At 42.3% G+C, this 24,976-nt stretch overlaps 2 protein-coding genes across 2 annotated transcripts; both read left to right on the forward strand.

The window, feature by feature from the left end:
* Positions 1–271: 271 nt before the first annotated feature.
* LOC308222335 (ubiquitin carboxyl-terminal hydrolase 42-like) lies at positions 272–10,167 on the forward strand (the record flags this gene model as incomplete). The annotated part of the gene is made up of 14 exons (XM_080620233.1): positions 272–473; positions 836–1,036; positions 2,259–2,369; positions 2,530–2,632; positions 2,793–2,860; positions 2,998–3,068; positions 3,613–3,695; positions 4,343–4,454; positions 5,074–5,214; positions 5,416–5,516; positions 5,976–6,114; positions 6,815–7,546; positions 7,932–8,020; positions 8,691–10,167. 14 exons carry the CDS (start codon positions 272–274, stop codon positions 10,165–10,167), a joined length of 3,630 nt encoding a protein of 1,209 aa, XP_080476359.1.
* Positions 10,168–14,406: 4,239 nt separating this feature from the next.
* On the forward strand, positions 14,407–24,157 carry LOC308222336 (ubiquitin carboxyl-terminal hydrolase 42-like; the record flags this gene model as incomplete). Its single annotated transcript, XM_080620234.1, has 14 exons — positions 14,407–14,608; positions 14,971–15,171; positions 16,394–16,504; positions 16,665–16,767; positions 16,928–16,995; positions 17,133–17,203; positions 17,748–17,830; positions 18,478–18,589; positions 19,209–19,349; positions 19,551–19,651; positions 20,111–20,249; positions 20,950–21,678; positions 22,066–22,154; positions 22,681–24,157. 14 exons carry the CDS (start codon positions 14,407–14,409, stop codon positions 24,155–24,157), a joined length of 3,627 nt encoding a protein of 1,208 aa, XP_080476360.1.
* Positions 24,158–24,976: the final 819 nt, after the last annotated feature.

Raw genomic sequence — 24,976 nt, forward strand, 5'->3', positions numbered from 1 at the left:
TTTTTGTGTATGTTGTTGTTTTACAGTCACTGCTGCAAATGTTTGTTTTGTCATGAGACAAATGCGTAATCGCTGCTCCCCACTTAAACACAGTGTTGTGAGTGGGGTTTTTAGTTTGGTTGTTGTCGTTTGGGGTTTTTTTAATATTTGTTACCAGCTATTTAGTCCTTCAAGTTATTTCTTTGCGACTGAGTGACAGGATCTCCTTCTGGAATGCTTTGTGATATTTTGAAGTCAACCAGAACTTTTATCTTTGATACAGATATGAACGATGACTATAAAGAGGAGAATACCTTCAATATTTAAAAAGCTGTCATTCAGGTGGGCCAACAAATGGCGTGCCAAGAAAGTAACAGCATGCACCGCAAACTTTGGCTGGGTACAACCTGCAGAAGAGCCAAAGAAGGGACCAGGAGGTTCTATTTATTGTAGAAGCACGGAAAAACCCAAGCCTTTTGGCCAGGGAGAACTAAGTAAGTGTGCCTTCTGTCCTTCCCCCCTTTTCTTCAGAACAAAAACCCCAAAAGTTAGAAAACGCAGTTCTCATTTGTTGCACTGATATAAAACAGGGTTGTGATGAATAAAGCCTTCAGCGCTAGGCTGCAATTTTGTGAGTCCCCTAAGGCAACTGAAGGGACTGGTGCTGGAAAATGATGGTTCAAAGCAGTGTGTTGACCTGCAAATTCAAGTGGCAGTGTTTCAGCTGTTCCATCATGTGTTTTTGGGTTGTGGAGTAGACCTGGTTCTTCTGGGTGCTCCTGCAGAATGCTGCCTTTTAAACAGCCTTTTTCAAACAGAAACCGTAAATAGTTTTGGAAATCTAATTTTCTTGCAGTTGTTAACGATGGAATTGCCCCACCACGTGAAATTCTTTTTCCACCTGAGAAAATCTGCATGGATTGGCAACAGCCACTGAATGTTGGAGTTGGACTGCAGAATCTGGGCAATACGTGTTACCTTAATGCTACTCTGCAGTGTTTGACGTACACACCTCCTCTGGCCAATTACATGCTGTCTCTTGAACACAGCAAGTCATGTGAGTACTTTCTAGCATTATTATAAATATGTTGGGCAGCTGCAAAGGTGGAAGAAGAACAGGGATTCTGTGGAGAAAACTCGCGGCTTTCCCGTTTTACCTGTAGAAGCCGGCTTTGAACGCGATCTTCGCGGTCTTTTCCAGCCTAAATGATTCTGTGATTCCATGGTTATTTAGCAGGGAGCTCGGAATGGCATATAAAGTTCATTTGTTCATTTAATGCACAATGGTAAAGTTGCAAGTAAGGACCATTTCTTGCTTTGTGTGAATAAAGAAGTACGTTGCAAAGGAAGGCATTTGATGAACATTTGGGATTTGGGTTTCCTGCTGGTAGAAAGGAGGTAAAATTTAGGATGTTGGCATCATAGCTTCTTTGTGTCTGCAGCCTAGATACCGTAGTGTGTTAATACTGCAATAAATGACACGTTCACTCTTGACCCATTAAAAAGGCCCACACCCTAGAAAGCACTACGAGCCAATTTCTGCTGTCCTGAAATGGAAATTTGTGTGGGGCAGTATTAAAATGTAGACTGGTTTTATTCTAGTTAAAAGTTCGTATTTTTTGAACGTTGGAATTTGTGTTCTTTGCACTTCTATGCTTGAATTGATTTAGGCATAGGAGCCTCTTTTCATCTCCATCTAGGTCTATTTTGACAAAGGTACATGCATGCTTTTTGGTTTGGCATCTTAGTGTTTATTCCTAGAAATGTAAGTGTGTTTTTTTAACATAGATAAAAATGTTTCCAGTTAAGAACCCTGTTGCAAAAGGGAGGGCAGAAATAATTTAATCTTTCCTTTCTCCCGGAGGTTTCTTAGCTCTGTGTCACGTAGCTCACCTCACAGCAGTATGCTGAAAATAACAGGCATTCTCTCTTAGTGCTGTGTCATCAATGTCAGTAGTGTTTTGTCATATATTCGGCAGCCTGTGGAGTTCACATTCGTGTCAGCCTGCAAAAAAAAAAAAAGTCATTGCAATAGTGACTTAGATTGCTCATCAGAAAATGCATTTTAATGCAAACTCAGTCATCATTTAAATTCTGTACAGGATTGTGTCTTAAAATGCCACAAAACTGTCGGGATATTGACGCCTTAGGAGAAGAGGATGCACATGAAGAATGCACATTGTACCTTTAGCTTAAAGACTATTAATTCATAAGGCTGGGTTTTGGTTTTTTTGTAGCAATGCATATTTGGCTAGACTGTTGCTTCTTTCACTCTTCAGGTCATGAAAAAGGCTTCTGTATGATGTGTACATTGGAAGCTCACATTAACCAAGTCCTGTGTTGCTCTAATAATGCTATCAAACCTACATCTGTTATCCATGGCCTTAAAAGTAAGTAATTTCAGATGGTTTTATTTTGATATATTTGGTAACTTTTCAAAGAACTATTTGATGCATAGGAATGATTTTGATACTTGGAAGGAAGATATTAGAAATACAAGTTTTCTTTCAATTTCTACGAGATAAATATGACCACCTTCTTATTTATTAGGAATAGGAAAGCATTTCCGTTACGGCAGTCAAGAGGATGCACATGAATTCTTGTCCTTCACTGTTGATGCTTTGCAGAAAACTTGCTTGAATGGAAGCACCAAGTAAGCATAAACAAATTATTTAACTTTTGATTGTTCTCTAGCCCCTTTTACTCCTTTCTTTACTATACTGCATTAAAATCCGTGTCCTTGGTAAAAACTGTTTGAAGAGTTAAATCTGAGCCTCGCATCATCTGAGGTCTGATTTATCATTTCTTTCCAGGTTGGACATATCTTCTCAAGCCACCACACTTATTTATCAAATATTTGGAGGATACCTAAGATCCCAAGGTACTTGTTAAAAATCTTCCTCTCCTTTGAACTGGTCTGTGTCTGTTTGTCTGTAGTAAAGGACTTTGACTAAAGTAATACGTGTGAAGACTTTAAATTTGTCCAGTCAGTGTTAAGCATTTGTATTTTGATTCCAGTGAAATGCTTGAACTGCCAAGCCGTTTCTGATACGTACGAACCATTCCTCGATATTACTTTGGATATAGAGGTAAGGTGTTTTGTGAATATGGGTTGAGCTGTATGGGGACCTGTAGAGCCTTCCAAAGAAAGGCATTTTACTGAAAAAGATACACTGCTAAAAGGAAAGAGCTTGATGCTGGATGGGAGCGGCAATCCTTTGGTCTTGTGTGGAAGGCATCTAGATGCTCTCCATGTTTGCAGTGGGTTTAAGCTGTAAAAGCAGTAATTATGTCTACACAAACACCTATACTCTCACACTTCTCCATTATTCTGCTTCAGCATACGTCTGTCCTTAGGTTGATGGGTTTGACTGTTCTCATTCTTGATGCCATAGCATAGCACAGGAGCTGTCTGTGGCACTGCAAACTTTATTGTTTTGTTTCAGAGTAGAATCGTTTCCACAGGAGGTAAATGCTCAGCGTACTCTGAGGTTTCTGCCTCCTTCACAGTGGTTGCCGGTTGGCAGTAGGTCGCTTGAGGATGAACTAGCAAGGTTCTCTCGCAAACTACCAGGAAGCGTTTGAAGTTTTGCATTTCCAGTGACTTAGTGCTCTACTTTCTTATTCATCCAGGCCGTTACGTCTGTCACCGAGGCTCTAGAACAATTTGTGAAACCTGAACAACTGGGCGGAGAAAACAGCTATAAGTGTAGCAAGTAAGATTCTTACTAATTCCATGTGAACACAAGAGAACGCGTTTCATGTATCACATGAATATCTGGAAATAGAAGAATTCTGGCCATTAGCTCATATTAGACTTTTATTCCTTACTGCTGCCTCTACTGGTGTTTATTAGCCTTCGTAAGAGTGAGGTTGCACACAGAAATATTTGTCTGGCCAGAAGTTACAGGGGATGTCTGCTAAGTAGTGGTGAGCTGAAGCATGGAGCTAAGGACAAGGATTTGGGGTGGGAGGCAACAATCAGCTTGCTGAAGGTCCTAGTGTTCCCTGTGGAACAAAGTGGGATTGGGTCTCAGTGCGTGTGAACGGTGGTCGTTAACATGAGCAGCCTCTAATGGCTCACTAAAAAATGTCTTGCAGGGTTCTCATGCTGAATTGTTGGGAAGCCTTTCCTTTTTGTCATTAGGATAGATGCTCAGATGTTTGCTTGGCTATCGAAAGATAATGTTCTAAATCCTTTGTTTTGTAGAGCTGTCCGCTTACATCCTGTTACCTTCTGTCTGTTAACAAGCCTGAAGTGCAGCGTATGGGTTCATAAGCCTGTGCGAGAGATGAACACTTGTTTGAGTTTTGGGAGGGGGAAGAATTTGCCGTTAACCGTTTGTCTGTGCTGGTTTTTAAGGTGCGAAAACATGGTTTCTGCCTCCAAGAGGTACACAATACATCGCTCCTCCAAAGTTCTCGTCATATCGCTGAAAAGATTTGCAGATTTTACTGGTGGCAAGATCAACAAGGTATATTTGCAGCCGTAAAGCAGCTTTATCTTCTTGGAATGGGAGATTTCCCCGAGAAAATATCATTTTAAACAGGGGAAGTTTAGATCGGGTATAAGGAAGAAATTCTTTACTGTTAGGGTGGTGAGGCACTGGAATGGGTTGCCCGGGGAAGCTGTGACTGCTCCATCCCTGGCGGTGTTCAAAGTCAGGTTGGACAGAGCCTTGGGTGGCATGGTTTAGTGGGAGGTGTCCCTGCCCATGGCAGGGGGGCTGGATCTAGATGATCTTAAGGTCCTTTCCAAGCCTAACTATTCTATGATTCTGTGATTCTATGATTTAAAAGTTGTTAATGCTTGCAGGCTGTAACTAGAGACTAATAACAATAGTCTAAGAAAAGTCCATCTAACAACTGTGGCTTACGGTAACCATAGGGGTATACCTCACTCTTAGAGCTAATTCTGCAGAAAAGAGTTCTCTGCAGCTTAAATGACTAAATGTTGTTTCTGAGAAGAGGTATTTTTATAAGAATCAAGAATATATTTGTGTGATCCTAGCCTGTGTTTTCAGAAGGGTTTTTCTCAGGCTGTTCCACCAAGTGATTCCGGGTAATTTTTGAATCTTCCTGTTTTGTGTTTAGGATGTAAAATACCCTGAATATTTGGATCTTCGAGCCTATATGTCCCAGTCGATGGGAGAGCCACTCATCTATTCTTTATATGCAGTTCTTGTTCATTTGGGGTTTGGCTGCAGTGCAGGACACTATATCTGCTTCATAAAGGTGGGTACCAGCTTGATTTCTCCCAGGGTGAAATAAACAAAGAAAATCAATGTTACTGGTAACCACCGTTTTGATGGGGAAAAGTTGGATGGTGTGTTCTATTTGATTTGGTTTGGATGGTTTGTGCTGTAGTGTTCTACCTGTGACGGCATTTGAGCAACATGCATTTTGTCTAAAGATGTCACTGTCTTTTATTTGCAGGCCGGCAATGGATTTTGGTATCGAATGAATGATGCCGTAGTGGAGCCTTCTGATATCCAAACAGTTCTCAATCAGCAAGCTTATTTACTTTTTTATGTCAGGTAATACCAACTCCTGAACCTGTTCAGAATATATTTACTTTCCTGTTACTGATACTTGTCTTTTTTTCAGGTGTTGTTATTTCTGTGCTAGGAAAAGATTACAATTTCTGGAATTTGGTTCTGTCTAACCTGAACTTGCCCACAGCATTTACTGCCTTTCATTGCTTGGCGTTAAACTGGTGCGCTTGTGTACATTGCTGTCTATCTGGTCTTTGTAGCTGGCTAATGTAGAAGAGGAGAAATTACGCCATAGATGATGTAAGGGTGAGCTGTCGCTCTGGCAAGGATAGTCATTGTAGGGAGACCATTGTCTGTTTTTTAGTTTGTAGTCTTGGTTGAGCCTTTTGTACATGTCTTGTGTGTCACATCATCTGTTCTTTTCAAATTTTAGAAGGGGGTTTAATCCAAGACCAGGCTGAAAGAAAAACTCTAAACTGAGATCACTGCTTTTTTCCCAAGGCGCTATGATTTGACACTTGGAGAACGTGGTTTTTACTTACCAGCACCGTCTGACCCCTGCTCATTCCTTGGTCAGTGGGGGCCTAATAGTAAGCAGGACGGATTTATGGGACCGCAGCTTCCTCCTCATATGATTAAGGTAATTTGCAGGGAGCAGATAATGGCACCAAATTGATAATGTTGTTTTCTTTTGACTGGGGGTGGGGGGTGTGTTGTTGTTTTGTAGCGTCTGAGTTTTATTTTCCCTCCCACACTGCAGCTTTCTTCACAACCGTCAGCAACAGCCAGAATTATTCCAACAGTGGCTAATCCTAAATTGTGCAGCCATGCTACTTCATTATACTTCCAACTCAAAGTGCTTTCTAAAGCACTGGGAGCTACGCTTTTCAGATGCTTGAAGGAGCCTATTAATTCCTGATGATGATGATGATGATAAGAACAATAGTAGTAGTAATAATTCAATATCACTCCGCCAGTGTTCATTTAGCTGAGTCAGTGAAAACGATTTTTCTTGGTCCTGCGTACCAGAGCAATTATTGCAGTGTTTTCGAGGAATGTTTAAAGGGGAAAGTAAATACATTTGGGAAGAGCTTTAGTCAATGTTTAGTTGTTTGTGTGGGTTTCAAAAATGAGGCTCATTTGATACCAATATGCAGTAAACCAAAAGCAGCAGGAATTAAACACACTTGTTGGACTTAGGTTGATATTGGAAGTGGGGTGTTTTTTCTTCTTAGGTGGTGAGGCAATTTGTAGAAATATTTAGAAGGAGAATTTAATGTTTTCATAAGTGCTGTGTGATTGCACATATTCATCTTGCAATCTTTTCTTTTTAAATACAGAATTCAAGTCATTTAAATGGAAATGGACCCCTAGAAGAGGATACAAATCGTGTTGGTATCTCCATAAAAAGTCTATCTTCAGCTCTACCAACAGCTTGCATTCAAAACTGGGCAATTACCAGGCCTTCAGCTACGGATCCATCAAAAGCCCAGAAGATCACTAGAAGTATTAATAACAAATTGCCTGAGCGGCAGACCGTGTCACAGGCTGGCCATCTTACCAGTGCTTTGGAGAATGAGGATCTCAGCAAGGCCGTTCCTTCCTCCACAATTACAAACTCTTTCAGAGCAGAGTCTACCTCAGATGCCTCTACAGTGGCAGTTGCTGCTGACATTTCCAGACAGGAAGTTCCTGATGAAATGTTTGTAGAGCCAGCAGTGAATGGAAGTCCTACACTCGGCTCCGATGCTACGGTTCCTTCCAGTGCAGAGTCTTCAGGAAAATCTGAGGCGTCGAATGGCGTGTTTAAAATGAATTTCAGCGTATCTTCCAACGGAATTGTGATTTGGGAGGCGGTTGGCACATTGCAGAATTCCCATTCTCCCTGTGAGAGGGCTGAAAAAGAGAGTTCCCATCATGACCTGCCAAAAAATGATTCACTAAATGGTGCTGTTAGTTTAGATACTGGATCTAAACAAAATGGACTGAAACTTGATGATTTTACTTGCGAAGTCCAACCTGCTAAAACTTCTGAGATTTTCTTTGCTAAAACAAATGGATTGCTTGAACCAGTGAGTTATGTTCGTTCCATCTAGAACTTCTCACCTATGGTGTCCTTAGTATTCAGGAGCGTTAAAATGTTCCTAATTCATGTGAAATACTGTGAAAACACACAGCACAAATTTCATCGTTAACACTTTGTGCTGTTGTCCCCTTAGAATTTGCAGAGCTGAACTGGCATGTGAGAACATGTCAGCTTCAGAAAAGTTCAGCTGAGATAGTACTTGATAAGTTTCATAAACATATTTGGGGGTGGGGAAGGGGTGATGTTTGAAATGGCAATAGTGCACGTAAGGCAAAGTGATCTTGCTTAATAACTAATGAGGAAATTTTGCAAACAGTTTTCAGCTAAAGGTAGTATATTTTTGTCTGTTAACGTCTGCATTTTAATTGTAGGTACCTGAAGCTGAGTCACCAATTCCTCAAGAAATAATCTTAGAATCCCTGGCCTACAGCCACCTGAACAGGCTGTCAGCGCAAACAAGGTAAACCGGGTATACTCTGATGAAAACAAGATTTCATCCAAGTTTATCATTGTTTTACCCCTTTGCTAATTCTATTTAGTAGAAAGCTTTGAACCAGTACAGCAAATTCCACACTGTACATGTAGGGTTGCAGACATCAGCACTGAAGATGTATTATTCCGATATTAAATACGAGCAGATGCCTCTCAGAATAGTTCTGTTTCTTCACGGAATTATTTTCCTTTTTTTAACGATTGGATTTCTTTTTCCAATGTAAATTCCCCACCTCCTGCCCTCCCATTTTGGGGGGAGGGACTGACATTAATGAGTTGACTTTTTTCTAGTTAGGGGTGAGCGAACCTAGTGGTGCTGGCTACTGATGTGATGTAGAGCAGTGAGCAGAGGGAGACAAATGTGCTGGGTGTGGGTTTTTAATGTACTCCTTGCAGGCTCAAGAGAAGAAAAACACCTTCTCTGGGCGCTGCTGAATGTATAAGAATCGGTTTCTAAAGGGGACTGCCTTACAGAGTCTCTTTAGAAAGCTACAGTTTCCAAACCGTGTAAGGGAGTTTAGAAACAGACAGAGTTTACCAGTAGCCAGCAAATCTTTTACTTAAGGGGATTTGTGCTCCCAACATTTATCTTTTAGGTGAACTTTTCCAAGTGAAAAATGTGGTTTTATTTTGTGCAGTGTCCCTGCACCTCAGAAGTCTGAGGGCGATCGTCTTATGGAAACCATAGTGACGGAAACAGTGTCTGTCTATGAACAATCCGGGACGCCTCTTTCCAACCTTGGCTGTGAGATTGAGAGTCCTTTTACTGTATCAGACTGTGAAACCATTGCTACCAAAGAAGTTGCTGAAAGTATTATAACAAAAGCTGATAACGTACAACCCAGTATCAACAGTCAGCACAAGGTCAGGAAAAAATCCTTGGGTACTGAATGGGAATACGTTGGGCAGTGTGAGTCCGAAGACAGCAGAGACAAAGACAAACCAAGAAGACCAAAAGAACCTGCACTCATTGCAAAAGGAGATCCTTCGTATATCAAAGGGTCTCCTGAGAGTGAAGAGAAATTAGGGCAAACTTCCTTTGTGAAGTCTGACATTGAATGTAGTCCTAAAAAACCTGCATCTCTAGGTATTACAGATAAATGCCAAGATACAGAGGACATTTCTAATAACTATGTAGAGGTACCACCTGTTAATGACTCTTCTATTGCAAAGCTGGATAAAGTTCTGGAGAGTCAGTTCTCCAGGCAAAATGAAGGGCTGAATAATAAAAAATGCGAAGAGGATAATAGGCAAAAATACGAGGAGAAGATACACGACTCCAAAAAACCTGACAAAGAACACTACCGAAAGAAGAGACAATACTCTGAGATTAAAGAGCAGAAGCAAAGCAGGAGCAAAGCGGATGATCGTTCCTACAAAAGGAGGCGCTCTCGCAGCATGGAAACAAATAAGCAATATCATCATAAGCAGGACTATTACAATGAAAGGAAGTACAGACCTTCCCATAATGAAAGAAGCAGTCCAAATAACAGCAGAAGGTCAGGAAAATACTCTCGTTATAGATCGCGAAGCAGAGAAAGAACAGAACAAGACAGAAATAGGTATTCCCATTCCAAAGGAGAGAGAACTTGGAGCAGGGAAAGATACTATCAAGATGAAGCACGGAGATGGGAAAAACGCAGGTGTTACAAGGGTTATTACTCTGTTCATGGAACAGGAGATGGTAGAGAGAGGAAGTCCTCTCATTTTGATAAGGACTTTGACAAATTGAGTCAGTTCTACAAATCACGTAGGGATCATCACTGCCAGAGCAGATGGGCTCACACCAGTCACTCCAGGGAGGAAGGAGCCCATCACTTCAGTAGCCACAGAGGGAACTTCCGTCATGGTTCAGTACCTCAGCGGCAGTCTGAAAAACACTCTCGGGAAAGGCACGCACCTCCACCTGCCTCAGCTCGTGCACATTTTGACAACGCTTTCTGGGAAAATGAAAAACTTAGACTTGGCAAGAGGAAATACAGTGACAGAGAAGGAAGGGAAAGTGAAATGGGAAAGAAATGCCGCAAGACAGATGACCAAAGAATGAAAAAAGATGAGAAGGTCAAGAAGAAAAAGAAGTCCAAAGATAAATATCGAGAGAAGGATTACAAGTAAGCAGGGATTCCAGCATAATCTGCCATTTTTTTTCCTAACACTTTTCTCTGTGTTTCTCATGCCTGCCTTTTCCCCATTGTTTCTAAGTGATTTATGTAGGATAATCTGACTAGGTGTTGGTCATCAGGCTGGTCATTAGGTTGGTCAAGCCAACATAGGAAGGATGTTGCTGAATAGCGTTAGAACGCTAGACCTGGAGCACAAAGTTAAGAACCTGTCGTGGTTTAAGCCCAGCCTGCTGAACCCAGGGCAGAGCCAGATCTGCGCACTGTTCTTGATTAGGTTACAACAATTATGTATTTTTAATTCCACATATTCCACAAATAGCCCCTGTCAGGATTTGTGTACAAACCAAGACTTACTGGTCCTTAATCTGAGGGCTTATGTTTGCTGCATCCAAAGTCAGATGTGCAGAAATTACTACAAAATAGGTGACACACAGCAAGTCATCACCTGTGGTAAAAGAAATAACATTCCATACACGCATGAAACGCTGCATCCGTTTTCCTATTTTTAAGCTGCGTGTTTCCCTCAGCCTTCCGCATTTGCAGTGACTGGGACTGGTTTGGCTTTAGTGAATGGTTTTGCCAGCAGGTGGCCAAATCTGGTTCTTTCTAAACCAGTCAAAAGTATAGGAAGAAATTCAATGTCTTGCACCCCACTACACAGGTCAGGGGCATTAAGATTAGTGCACTATCTGTGTAGGCGTAAGAGATGTTAACCGATAAACACAGTGCTAGAACCCCACTTTGATCCACTGCTTGCAACACAAGTGGGATATGAGGGCTGTGAAAAGCAATTTGTTAAGTCTGCAGAATTTGAGTATTTCCTCAGGTCCATAGATGTTAACGAACTTCCTGTTGTGGAAGGTCTGTCTTTAAAAATATTAAATGAATGGGTCTCAAGTAGGAATTTTCACCTTAGCATAGATCCAAACTGCAGTCAGTTTGGAAGTGGGGAAGCTACCTTCTCAAGTCCGTCGGATAATATAGTCACAGAGCAGGTGGAGCTGTGTGCAGGCTTGAGACTTCTCTTTCAGAAACCAAACCACTGAGACAGGGTTTGACATTGAATGTCATGACATGGAGTGACTTTGGCTTCTTTTGTCTTTCAGATGCAAAGCTCACTGATGGAATCCTTCGCTACCTAAACTAAACCTACTGACAAAACCAGCTACGTCTCATCGTCAAACCTGACTGTTTACCATCAAAACTGTACAATCAAGGCTGATGGTTTACCCTGAAACCTGGCTGTTTACCATCAAGAATGACTCTACCATCAAAACTGACTGTTTACCATCAAGCCTGGCTTTGCCATCAAACCTGACGCTTTAGCACCAAACCTGTTTTCCATTGAACCTGCCTTTACCATCAGAACTGACTCTCTACCATCAAATGTGACTTTTTACCACCAAACCTGACTGTTTGCACCAAACCTGACTGTTTATCATCGAACCTGGATTTGCCATCAAAAAAGATGAATCTTTGCCTTCAAAAACAACAACTCTTTATCTTCAAACTGGACTTTATCGATGTGGACCATCAAAACTTAGAATTTCTGATTGAAACATTTACCATCAAGACAAAATCCATACGTTTTAATTCCGTTCTCTTAATATACTGTCACTTGCCTGAAGTCTCAGTTGTCTTTGTCTCTCTAAAGTGGCTAGCTCCAGACAAATTCATAGGGTGATTTTAATTTTTATTATTAAATGCTATCAAACTGTGATGCACTTCATATTCACTGGTCCTGCATCAGGAGCGCAGTGATTGGGAACCTCAGTGAAATACAGTTCCTCTGACTTATCTGTCTGGTCTGATTAATCGACTTGAGGACAAGAGATCTGAGTTGTTCTTGCCTTATATTTGACTGAAGCTCATGGAAGGGAACGGACAAAATCCCTCTTTAATTCAGGGTGGGAAACCAGCTCTTAATGGAGTAACATTCACAGCAACACAGCTATGAGTGTTCAGCTTTACAAGAACAATCTATTTTGCAGGTGAGGAATTTTCTCTCTGAAAAAGTAAACCTGTCAATTTAAATCAGTGTGCCTAAAGGTAGGCAAAGAGGCCTTTGACTTACAAGAGCAGTTGCAAAATCAGATCTTAACCTCTGAAACCAGTAAATCAGCACGCACCTCCCATGTATTCTTGGTAAATGAGGAGCTATGCAACAGTAGGGTTTCACACTTTATTTTAGAGACAGTCTCCAGGCTGAAGCAACAGGTCCTCCTGATAAATGAAAACGTTACCATTGCAGTGGATTTACATAGAACGTCACATTGTAAACAATGATTGATACAGAGTATGTCATGCAAATCACTTGTGTACGCCAAGTTATGAGTTAGATCAGTCCCTATCTGTGCGGCGTTTACATTTTATATTCAAACTGTAGCTAGAAACATTTTCTAAGAAAGTCTAGAAATGGAACTGGTAAGCCACAAGTCTTAGCTTGTAGGATTTGGTCTACAAGAGACCTAGCTTTTCCAGCCAGCATATCTACATAGGGATGTACTAAATCTGAAAAATATGCATTGTTTTCACCTAGAAAGCATTCTAGTTGCTGCTCAGTTGGCAGAGGTTCAGTTTTGTACCAGTTTAAAGCGGTTCAAAATGTTTCAGTAACGTAGCGCTTATTTTGTCAGAATAGCGTCAATTTTAAGCCAGTCCGGCTGAGCCGAAGTTTCCTGTACATTTCTCTGCCTGCACTGCACTGGCACCGCGGCTGATGGAAGTGGCCACACAGCTCAGCTGCTGAGCGGAGCCGGCACGGCAAAAAGAAGGGAAAGAGAGCGGCGGGAGCAGCCGGCTCGGCCCGGCTCGGCTCGGCTCGGCTCGGCTGGGCTCTTCTCAGCTCTGGCGGCCGCTGTGGCGCCGGTCGGGCACCCGGCCGCTGTCCTCCTGCCTGCCGGGCAGCGGAGGGGTGGGACTCCCCGTCGGGGCGGGGCTGGGCGACGTCCCCAGTATGGGGCGGACGGACCCAGCCCCGCCGACGCCGACGCCGCCACCGCCGCCACGGCCACCACCGCCTGGCCCGGCAGGACCGGGGCGGGGCGGGGCGGGAGAGCGCTGAGGCGGGGCGGCGCTGCGCCTGCCCCCGCAGCACCGGTTGCCGCGGGCCGGAGGTGCCCGGTGGGGCTGGGTCGGAGCGTGAGGTGGAGGGAGAAGGGCGAGGCGAGGGGAAGCGAGGGATCCCTCGGAGCCGTGCTCTGCCCTCGCCTGCCGCGTCAGGGTCGGGTTGGTTTGGCTGTGTTTGGGCTCTTGCCGCTCCCGACAGCGGACGTGCTGCGTGCCGCGCCGGTCCGTGAGAGCAGCGGTGCCAAAATGCTTTTAGGGACCAAAACGCCTCGGAAAGGCAGAGCGGAGGGTGAGCGGGTAGGTGCCTCAGGCTCAGCGCTGGTGACGGAAGGCCGGGCAGTTCCATTTGGAACTGGTACTATGACGTTAACCGACTTTGGGAGCTTATCTTGCGACCCGGGAGAAGCAGACCCTCAGACCCCGGTGAAACACTGGGCAGACGCGCCTTGGGAGAGCAGAGAAACCCCTGGGCGGACGGAGACCACGGTCACGACCCCGGAGCTGACAAACTCGGAGCCCTTCGCTTCCAGGTAAGGTTAAAGTGATAATTGACTGCGGGTTTCCTGGGTTGGCAGATGGATTATTTTTTATGAAAGCAAACAAGTGTGGCCTCTGGGGGTGTGGGGGTGGGGGTGTGGGTGTGTGTGTGTGTGTGTGTCCGTTCGGGATGTTCCTTATTTCGAATTTGTGTGTGTGTGTGTGTTTGGTTTTTGGTTTTTTTTTCGGGGGTTTGGTTTTACTTTTCTGTTGTTGGTTTGGTTTGGGCTTTTTTGTCTTCCTGTAGTGTTGCTTTGTGGAAGTATAGTTTGCAATTTAGAGACATAGAAGTGCCTTCATGTCTTCATGTCTACCTGTAGTAGTTTCCTGTTGCTCCTTATTTCTACTTAGGCATTTTTGTGTATGTTGTTGTTTTACAGTCACTGCTGCAAATGTTTGTTTTGTCATGAGACAAATGCGTAATCGCTGCTCCCCACTTAAACACAGTGTTGTGAGTGGGGTTTTTAGTTTGGTTGTTGTCGTTTGGGGTTTTTTTAATATTTGTTACCAGCTATTTAGTCCTTCAAGTTATTTCTTTGCGACTGAGTGACAGGATCTCCTTCTGGAATGCTTTGTGATATTTTGAAGTCAACCAGAACTTTTATCTTTGATACAGATATGAACGATGACTATAAAGAGGAGAATACCTTCAATATTTAAAAAGCTGTCATTCAGGTGGGCCAACAAATGGCGTGCCAAGAAAGTGACAGCATGCACCGCAAACTTTGGCTGGGTACAACCTGCAGAAGAGCCAAAGAAGGGACCAGGAGGTTCTATTTATTGTAGAAGCACGGAAAAACCCAAGCCTTTTGGCCAGGGAGAGCTAAGTAAGTGTGCCTTCTGTCCTTCCCCCCTTTTCTTCAGAACAAAAACCCCAAAAGTTAGAAAACGCAGTTCTCATTTGTTGCACTGATATAAAACAGGGTTGTGATGAATAAAGCCTTCAGCGCTAGGCTGCAATTTTGTGAGTCCCCTAAGGCAACTGAAGGGACTGGTGCTAGAAAATGATGGTTCAAAGCAGTGTGTTGACCTGCAAATTCAAGTGGCAGTGTTTCAGCTGTTCCATCATGTGTTTTTGGGTTGTGGAGTAGACCTGGTTCTTCTGGGTGCTCCTGCAGAATGCTACCTTTTAAACAGCCTTTTTCAAACAGAAACCGTAAATATTTTTGGAAATCTAATTTTCTTGCAGTTGTTAACGATGGAATTGCCCCACCACGTGAAATTCTTTTTCCACCTGAGAAAATCTGCATGGATTGGCAACAGCCACTGAATGTTGGAGTTGGACTGCAGAATCTGGGCAATACGTGTTACCTTAATGCTACTCTGCAGTGTTTGACATACACACCTCCTCTGGCCAATTACATGCTGTCTCTTGAACACAGCAAGTCATGTGAGTACTTTCTAGCATTATTATAAGTATGTCGGGCAGCTGCAAAGGTGGAAGAAGAACAGGGATTCTGTGGAGAAAACTCGCGGCTTTCCCATTTTACCTGTAGAAGCCGGCTTTGAACGCGATCTTCGCGGTGTTTTCCAGCCTAAATGATTCTGTGATTCCATGGTTATTTAGCAGGGAGCTCGGAATGGCATATAAAGTGCATTTGTTCATTTAATGCACAATGGTAAAGTTGCAAGTAAGGACCATTTCTTGCTTTGTGTGAATAAAGAAGTACGTTGCAAAGGAAGGCATTTGATGAACATTTGGGATTTGGGTTTCCTGCTGGTAGAAAGGAGGTAAAATTTAGGATGTTGGCATCATAGCTTCTTTGTGTCTGCAGCCTAGATACCGTAGTGTGTTAATATTGCAATAAATGACACGTTCACTCTTGACCCATTAAAAAGGCCCACACCCTAGAAAGCACTACGAGCCAATTTCTGCTGTCCTGAAATGGAAATCTGTGTGGGGCAGTATTAAAATGTAGACTGGTTTTATTCTAGTTAAAAGTTCGTATTTTTTGAACGTTGGAATTTGTGTTCTTTGCACTTCTATGCTTGAATTGATTTAGGCATAGGAGCCTCTTTTCATCTCCATCTAGGTCTATTTTGACAAAGGTACATGCATGCTTTTTGGTTTGGCATCTTAGTGTTTATTCCTAGAAATGTAAGTGTGTTTTTTTAACATAGATAAAAATGTTTCCAGTTAAGAACCCTGTTGCAAAAGGGAGGGCAGAAATAATTTAATCTTTCCTTTCTCCCGGAGGTTTCTTAGCTCTGTGTCACGTAGCTCACCTCACAGCAGTATGCTGAAAATAACAGGCATTCTCTCTTAGTGCTGTGTCATCAATGTCAGTAGTGTTTTGTCATATATTCGGCAGCCTGTGGAGTTCACATTCGTGTCAGCCTGCAAAAAAAAAAAAAGTCATTGCAATAGTGACTTAGATTGCTCATCAGAAAATGCATTTTAATGCAAACTCAGTCATCATTTAAATTCTGTACAGGATTGTGTCTTAAAATGCCACAAAACTGTCGGGATATTGACGCCTTAGGAGAAGAGGATGCACATGAAGAATGCACATTGTACCTTTAGCTTAAAGACTATTAATTCATAAGGCTGGGTTTTGGTTTTTTTGTAGCAATGCATATTTGGCTAGACTGTTGCTTCTTTCACTCTTCAGGTCATGAAAAAGGCTTCTGTATGATGTGTACATTGGAAGCTCACATTAACCAAGTCCTGTGTTGCTCTAATAATGCTATCAAACCTACATCTGTTATCCATGGCCTTAAAAGTAAGTAATTTCAGATGGTTTTATTTTGATATATTTGGTAACTTTTCAAAGAACTATTTGATGCATAGGAATGATTTTGATACTTGGAAGGAAGATACTAGAAATACAAGTTTTCTTTCAATTTCTACGAGATAAATATGACCACCTTCTTATTTATTAGGAATAGGAAAGCATTTCCGTTACGGCAGTCAAGAGGATGCACATGAATTCTTGTCCTTCACTGTTGATGCTTTGCAGAAAACTTGCTTGAATGGAAGCACCAAGTAAGCATAAACAAATTATTTAACTTTTGATTGTTCTCTAGCCCCTTTTACTCCTTTCTTTACTATACTGCATTAAAATCCGTGTCCTTGGTAAAAACTGTTTGAAGAGTTAAATCTGAGCCTCGCATCATCTGAGGTCTGATTTATCATTTCTTTCCAGGTTGGACATATCTTCTCAAGCCACCACACTTATTTATCAAATATTTGGAGGATACCTAAGATCCCAAGGTACTTGTTAAAAATCTTCCTCTCCTTTGAACTGGTCTGTGTCTGTTTGTCTGTAGTAAAGGACTTTGACTAAAGTAATACGTGTGAAGACTTTAAATTTGTCCAGTCAGTGTTAAGCATTTGTATTTTGATTCCAGTGAAATGCTTGAACTGCCAAGCCGTTTCTGATACGTACGAACCATTCCTCGATATTACTTTGGATATAGAGGTAAGGTGTTTTGTGAATATGGGTTGAGCTGTATGGGGACCTGTAGAGCCTTCCAAAGAAAGGCATTTTACTGAAAAAGATACACTGCTAAAAGGAAAGAGCTTGATGCTGGATGGGAGCGGCAATCCTTTGGTCTTGTGTGGAAGGCATCTAGATGCTCTCCATGTTTGCAGTGGGTTTAAGCTGTAAAAGCAGTAATTATGTCTACACAAACACCTATACTCTCACACTTCTCCATTATCCTGCTTCAGCATACATCTGTCGTTAGGCTGATGGGTTTCACTGTTCTCATTCTTGATGCCATAGCATAGCACAGGTGCTGTCTGTGGCACTGCAAACTCTATTGTTTTGTTTCAGAGTAGAATCGTTTCCACAGGAGGTAAATGCTCAGCGTACTCTGAGGTTTCTGCCTCCTTCACAGTGGTTGCCGGTTGGCAGTAGGTCGCTTGAGGATGAACTAGCAAGGGTCTCTCGCAAACTACCAGGAAGCGTTTGAAGTTTTGCATTTCCAGTGACTTAGTGCTCTACTTTCTTATTCATCCAGGCCGTTACGTCTGTCACCGAGGCTCTAGAACAATTTGTGAAACCTGAACAACTGGGCGGAGAAAACAGCTATAAGTGTAGCAAGTAAGATTCTTACTAATTCCATCTGAACACAAGAGAACGCGTTTCATGTATCACATGAATATCTGGAAATAGAAGAATTCTGGCCATTAGCTCATATTAGACTTTTATTCCTTACTGCTGCCTCTACTGGTGTTTATTAGCCTTCGTAAGAGTGAGATTGCACACAGAAATATTTGTCTGGCCAGAAGTTACAGGGGATGTCTGCTAAGTAGTGGTGAGCTGAAGCATGGAGCTAAGGACAAGGATTTGGGGTGGGAGGCAACAATCAGCTTGCTGAAGGTCCTAGTGTTCCCTGTGGAACAAAGTGGGATTGGGTCTCAGTGCGTGTGAACGGTGGTCGTTAACATGAGCAGCCTCTAATGGCTCACTAAAAAATGTCTTGCAGGGTTCTCATGCTGAATTGTTGGGAAGCCTTTCCTTTTTGTCATTAGGATAGATGCTCAGATGTTTGCTTGGCTATCGAAAGATAATGTTCTAAATCCTTTGTTTTGTAGAGCTGTCCGCTTACATCCTGTTACCTTCTGTCTGTTAACAAGCTTGAAGTGCAGCGTATGGGTTCATAAGCCTGTGCGAGAGATGAACACTTGTTTGAGTTTTGGGAGGGGGAAGAATTTGCCGTTAACCGTTTGTCTGTGCTGGTTTTTAAGGTGCGAAAACATGGTTTCTGCCTCCAAGAGGTACACAATACATCGCTCCTCCAAAGTTCTCGTCATATCGCTGAAAAGATTTGCAGATTTTACTGGTGGCAAGATCAACAAGGTATATTTGCAGCCGTAAAGCAGCTTTATCTTCTTGGAATGGGAGATTTCCCCAAGAAAATATCATTTTAAACAGGGGAAGTTTAGATTGGGTATAAGGAAGAAATTCTTTACTGTTAGGGTGGTGAGGCACTGGAATGGGTTGCCCGGGGAAGCTGTGACTGCTCCATCCCTGGCGGTGTTCAAAGTCGGGTTGGACAGAGCCTTGGGTGGCATGGTTTAGTGGGAGGTGTCCCTGCCCATGGCAGGGGGGCTGGATCTAGATGATCTTAAGGTCCTTTCCAAGCCTAACTATTCTATGATTCTGTGATTCTATGATTTAAAAGTTGTTAATGCTTGCAGGCTGTAACTAGAGACTAATAACAATAGTCTAAGAAAAGTCCATCTAACAACTGTGGCTTACGGTAACCATAGGGGTATACCTCACTCTTAGAGCTAATTCTGCAGAAAAGAGTTCTCTGCAGCTTAAATGACTAAATGTTGTTTCTGAGAAGAGGTATTTTTCAATGAATCAAGAATATATTTGTGTGATCCTAGCCTGTGTTTTCAGAAGGGTTTTTCTCAGGCTGTTCCACCAAGTGATTCCGGGTAATTTTTGAATCTTCCTGTTTTGTGTTTAGGATGTAAAATACCCTGAATATTTGGATCTTCGAGCCTATATGTCCCAATCGATGGGAGAGCCACTCATCTATTCTTTATATGCAGTTCTTGTTCATTTGGGGTTTGGCTGCAGTGCAGGACACTATATCTGCTTCATAAAGGTGGGTACCAGCTTGATTTCTCCCAGGGTAAAATAAACAAAGAAAATCAATGTTACTGGTAACCACCGTTTTGATGGGGAAAAGTTGGATGGTGTGTTCTGTTTGATTTGGTTTGGATGGTTTGTGCTGAAGAGTTCTACCTGTGATGGCATTTGAGCAACATGCATTTTGTCTAAAGATGTCACTGTCTTTTATTTGCAGGCGGGCAATGGATTTTGGTATCGAATGAATGATGCCGTAGTGGAGCCTTCTGATATCCAAACAGTTCTCAATCAGCAAGCTTATTTACTTTTTTATGTCAGGTAATACCAACTCCTGAACCTGTTCAGAATATATTTACTTTCCTGTTACTGATACTTGTCTTTTTTTCAGGTGTTGTTATTTCTGTGCTAGGAAAAGATTACAATTTCTGGAATTTGGTTCTGTCTAACCTGAACTTGCCCACAGCATTTACTGCCTTTCATTGCTTGGCGTTAAACTGGTGCGCTTGTGTACATTGCTGTCTATCTGGTCTTTGTAGCTGGCTAATGTAGAAGAGGAGAAATTACGCCATAGATGATGTAAGGGTGAGCTGTCGCTCTGGCAAGGATAGTCATTGTAGGGAGACCATTGTCTGTTTTTTAGTTTGTAGTCTTGGTTGAGCCTTTTGTACATGTCTTGTGTGTCACATCATCTGTTCTTTTCAAATTTTAGAAGGGGGTTTAATCCAAGACCAGGCTGAAAGAAAAACTCTAAACTGAGATCACTGCTTTTTTCCCAAGGCGCTATGATTTGACACTTGGAGAACGTGGTTTTTACTTACCAGCACCGTCTGACCCCTGCTCATTCCTTGGTCAGTGGGGGCCTAATAGTAAGCAGGACGGATTTATGGGACCGCAGCTTCCTCCTCATATGATTAAGGTAATTTGCAGGGAGCAGATAATGGCACCAAATTGATAATGTTGTTTTCTTTTGACTGGGGGTGGGGGGTGTGTTGTTGTTTTGTAGCGTCTGAGTTTTATTTTCCCTCCCACACTGCAGCTTTCTTCACAACCGTCAGCAACAGCCAGAATTATTCCAACAGTGGCTAATCCTAAATTGTGCAGCCATGCTACTTCATTATACTTCCAACTCAAAGTGCTTTCTAAAGCACTGGGAGCTACGCTTTTCAGACGCTTGAAGGAGCCTATTAGTTCTTGATGATGATGATGATGATAAGAACAATAGTAGTAGTAATAATTCAATATCACTCCGCCAGTGTTCATTTAGCTGAGTCAGTGAAAACGATTTTTCTTGGTCCTGCGTACCAGAGCAATTATTGCAGTGTTTTCGGGGAATGTTTAAAGGGGAAAATAAATACATTTGGGAAGAGCTTTAGTCAATGTTAAGTTGTTTGTGTGGGTTTCAAAAATGAGGCTCATTTGATACCAATATGCAGTAAATCAAAAGCAGCAGGAATTAAACACACTTGTTGGACTTAGGTCGATATTGGAAGTGGGGTGTTTTTTCTTCTTAGGTAGTGAGGCAATTTGTAGAAATATTTAGTAGGAGAATTTAATGTTTTCATAAGTGCTGTGTGATTGCACATATTCATCTTGCAATCTTTTCTTTTTAAATACAGAATTCAAGTCATTTAAATGGAAATGGACCCCTAGAAGAGGATACAAATCGTGTTGGTATCTCCATAAAAAGGCTATCTTCAGCTCCAACAGCTTGCATTCAAAACTGGGCAATTACCAGGCCTTCAGCTACGGATCCATCGAAAGCCCAGAAGATCACTAGAAGTATTAATAACAAATTGCCTGAGCGGCAGACCGTGTCACAGGCTGGCCATCTTACCAGTGCTTTGGAGAATGAGGATCTCAGCAAGGCCGTTCCTTCCTCCACAATTACAAACTCTTTCAGAGCAGAGTCTACCTCAGATGCCTCTACAGTGGCAGTTGCTGCTGACATTTCCAGACAGGAAGTTCCTGATGAAATGTTTGTAGAGCCAGCAGTGAATGGAAGTCCTACACTCGGCTCCGATGCTACGGTTCCTTCCAGTGCAGAGTCTTCAGGAAAATCTGAGGTGTCGAATGGCGTGTTTAAAATGAATTTCAGCGTATCTTCCAACGGAATTGTGATTTGGGAGACGGTCGGCACATTGCAGAATTCCCATTCTTTCTGTGAGAGGGCTGAAAAAGAGAGTTCCCATCATGAGCTGCCAAAAAATGATTCACTAAATGGTGCTGTTAGTTTAGATATTGGATCTAAACAAAATGGACTGAAACTTGATGATTTTACTTGTGAAGTCCAACCTGCTAAACCTTCTGAGATTTTCTTCCCTGAAACAAATGGATTGCTTGAACCAGTGAGTTATGTTTGTTCCATCTAGAACTTCTCACCTATGGTGTCCTTAGTATTCAGGAGCGTTAAAATGTTCCTAATTCATGTGAAATACTGTGAAAACACACAGCACAAATTTCATCGTTAACACTTTGTGCTGTTGTCCCCTTAGAATTTGCAGAGCTGAACTGGCATGTGAGAACATGTCAGCTTCAGAAAAGTTCAGCTGAGATAGTACTTGATAAGTTTCATAAATATATTTGGGAGGGTGGGGAAGGGGTGATGTGTGAAATGGCAATAGTGCACGTAAGGCAAAGTGATCTTGCTTAATAACTAATGAGGAAATTTTGCAAACAGTTTTCAGCTAAAGGTAGTATATTTTTGTCTGTTAACGTCTGCATTTTAATTGTAGGTACCTGAATCTGAGTCACCGATTCCTCAAGAAATAATCTTAGAATCCCTGGCCTACAGCCACCTGAACAGGCTGTCAGCGCAAACAAGGTAAATGTATTATTCTGATATTAAATACGAGCAGATGCCTCTCAGAATAGTTCTGTTTCTTCACGGAATTATTTTCCTTTTTTTAACGATTGGATTTCTTTTTCCAATGTAAATTCCCCACCTCCTGCCCTCCCATTTTGGGGGGAGGGACTGACATTAATGAGTTGACTTTTTTCTAGTTAGGGGAGAGCGAACCTAGTGGTGCTGGCTACTGATGTGATGTAGAGCAGTGAGCAGAGGGAGACAAATGTGCTGGGTGTGGGTTTTTAATGTACTCCTTGCAGGCTCAAGAGAAGAAAAACACCTTCTCTGGGCGCTGCTGAATGAATAAGAATCGGTTTCTAAAGGGGACTGCCTTACAGAGTCTCTTTAGAAAGCTACAGTTTCCAAACCGTGTAAGGGAGTTTAGAAACAGACAGAGTTTACCAGTAGCCAGCAAATCTTTTACTTAAGGGGATTTTTGCTCCTAACATTTATCTTTTAGGTGAACTTTTCCAAGTGAAAAATGTGGTTTTATTTTGTGCAGTGTCCCTGCACCTCAGAAGTCTGAGGGCGATCGTCTTATGGAAACCGTAGTGACGGAAACAGTGTCTGTCTATGAACAATCCAGGACGCCTCTTTCCAACCTTGGCTGTGAGATTGAGAGTCCTTTTACTGTATCAGACTGTGAAACCATTGCTACCAAAGAAGTTGCTGAAAGTATTATAACAAAAGCTGATAACGTACAACCCAGTATCAACGGTCAGCACAAGGTTAGGAAAAAATCCTTGGATACTGAATGGGAATACGTTGGGCAGTGTGAGTCCGAAGACAGCAGAGACAAAGACAAACCAAGAAGACCAAAAGAACCTGCACTCATTGCAAAAGGAGACCCTTCGTATATCAAAGGGTCTCCTGAGAGTGAAGAGAAATTAGGGCAAACTTCCTCTGTGAAGTCTGACATTGAATGTAGTCCTAAAAAACTTGCATCTCTAGGTATTACAGATAAATGCCAAGATACGGAGGACATTTCTAATAACTATGTAGAGGTACCACCTGTTAATGACTCTTCTATTGCAAAGCTGGATAAAGTTCTGGAGAGTCAGTTCTCCAGACAAAATGAAGGGCTGAATAATAAAAAATGCGAAGAGGATAATAGGCAAAAATACGAGGAGAAGATACACGACTCCAAAAAACCTGACAAAGAACACTACCGAAAGAAGAGACAATACTCTGAGATTAAAGAGCAGAAGCAAAGCAGGAGCAAAGCGGATGATCGTTCCTACAAAAGGAGGCGCTCTCGCAGCATGGAAACAAATAAGCAATATCATCATAAGCAGGACTATTACAATGAAAGGAAGTACAGACCTTCCCATAATGAAAGAAGCAGTCCAAACAACAGCAGAAGCTCAGGAAAATACTCTCGTTATAGATCGCGAAGCAGAGAAAGAACAGAACAAGACAGGAATAGGTATTCCCATTCCAAAGGAGAGAGAACTTGGAGCAGGGAAAGATACTATCAAGATGAAGCACGGAGATGGGAAAAACGCAGGTGTTACAAGGGTTATTACTCTGTTCATGGAACAGGAGATGGTAGAGAGAGGAAGTCCTCTCATTTTGATAAGGACTTTGACAAATTGAGTCAGTTCTACAAATCACGTAGGGATCATCACTGCCAGAGCAGATGGGCTCGCACCAGTCACTCCAGGGAGGAAGGAGCCCATCACTTCAGTAGCCACAGAGGGAACTTCCGTCATGGTTCAGTACCTCAGCGGCAGTCTGAAAAACACTCTCGGGAAAGGCACGCACCTCCACCTGCCTCAGCTTGTGCACATTTTGACAACGCTTTCTGGGAAAATGAAAAACTTAGACTTGGCAAGAGGAAATACAGTGACAGAGAAGGAAGGGAAAGTGAAATGGGAAAGAAATGCTGCAAGACAGATGACCAAAGAATGAAAAAAGATGAGAAGGTCAAGAAGAAAAAGAAGTCCAAAGATAAATATCGAGAGAAGGATTACAAGTAAGCAGGGATTCCAGCATAATCTGCCATTTTTTTTCCTAACACTTTTCTCTGTGTTTCTCATGCCTGCCTTTTCCCCATTGTTTCTAAGTGATTTATGTAGGATAATTTGACTAGGTGTTGGTCATCAGGCTGGTCATTAGGTTGGTCAAGCCAACATAGGAAGGATGTTGCTGAATAGCGTTAGAACGCTAGACCTGGAGCACAAAGTTAAGAACCTGTCGTGGTTTAAGCCCAGCCTGCTGAACCCAGGGCAGAGCCAGATCTGCGCACTGTTCTTGATTAGGTTACAACAATTATGTATTTTTAATTCCACATATTCCACAAATAGCCCCTGTCAGGATTTGTGTACAAACCAAGACTTACTGGTCCTTAATCTGAGGGCTTATGTTTGCTGCATCCAAAGTCAGATGTGCAGAAATTACTACAAAATAGGTGACACACAGCAAGTCATCACCTGTGGTAAAAGAAATAACATTCCATACACGCATCAAACGCTGCATCCGTTTTCCTATTTTTAAGCTGCGAGTTTCCTTCAGCCTTCCGCATTTGCAATGACTGGGACTGGTTTGGCTTTAGTGAATGCTTTTGCCAGCAGGTGGCCAAATCTGGTTCTTTCTAAACCAGTCAAAAGTATAGGAAGAAATTCAATGTCTTGCACCCCACTACACAGGTCAGGGGCATTAAGATTAGTGCACTATCTGTGTAGGCGTAAGAGATGTTAACCGATAAACACAGTGCTAGAACCCCACTTTGATCCACTGCTTGCAACACAAGTGGGATATGAGGGCTGTGAAAAGCAATTTGTTAAGTCTGCAGAATT

The sequence above is a fragment of the Psittacula echo genome (assembly GCF_963264785.1).
Source record: "Psittacula echo genome assembly, chromosome: 5".
Lineage (NCBI taxonomy): Eukaryota > Metazoa > Chordata > Aves > Psittaciformes > Psittacidae > Psittacula > Psittacula echo.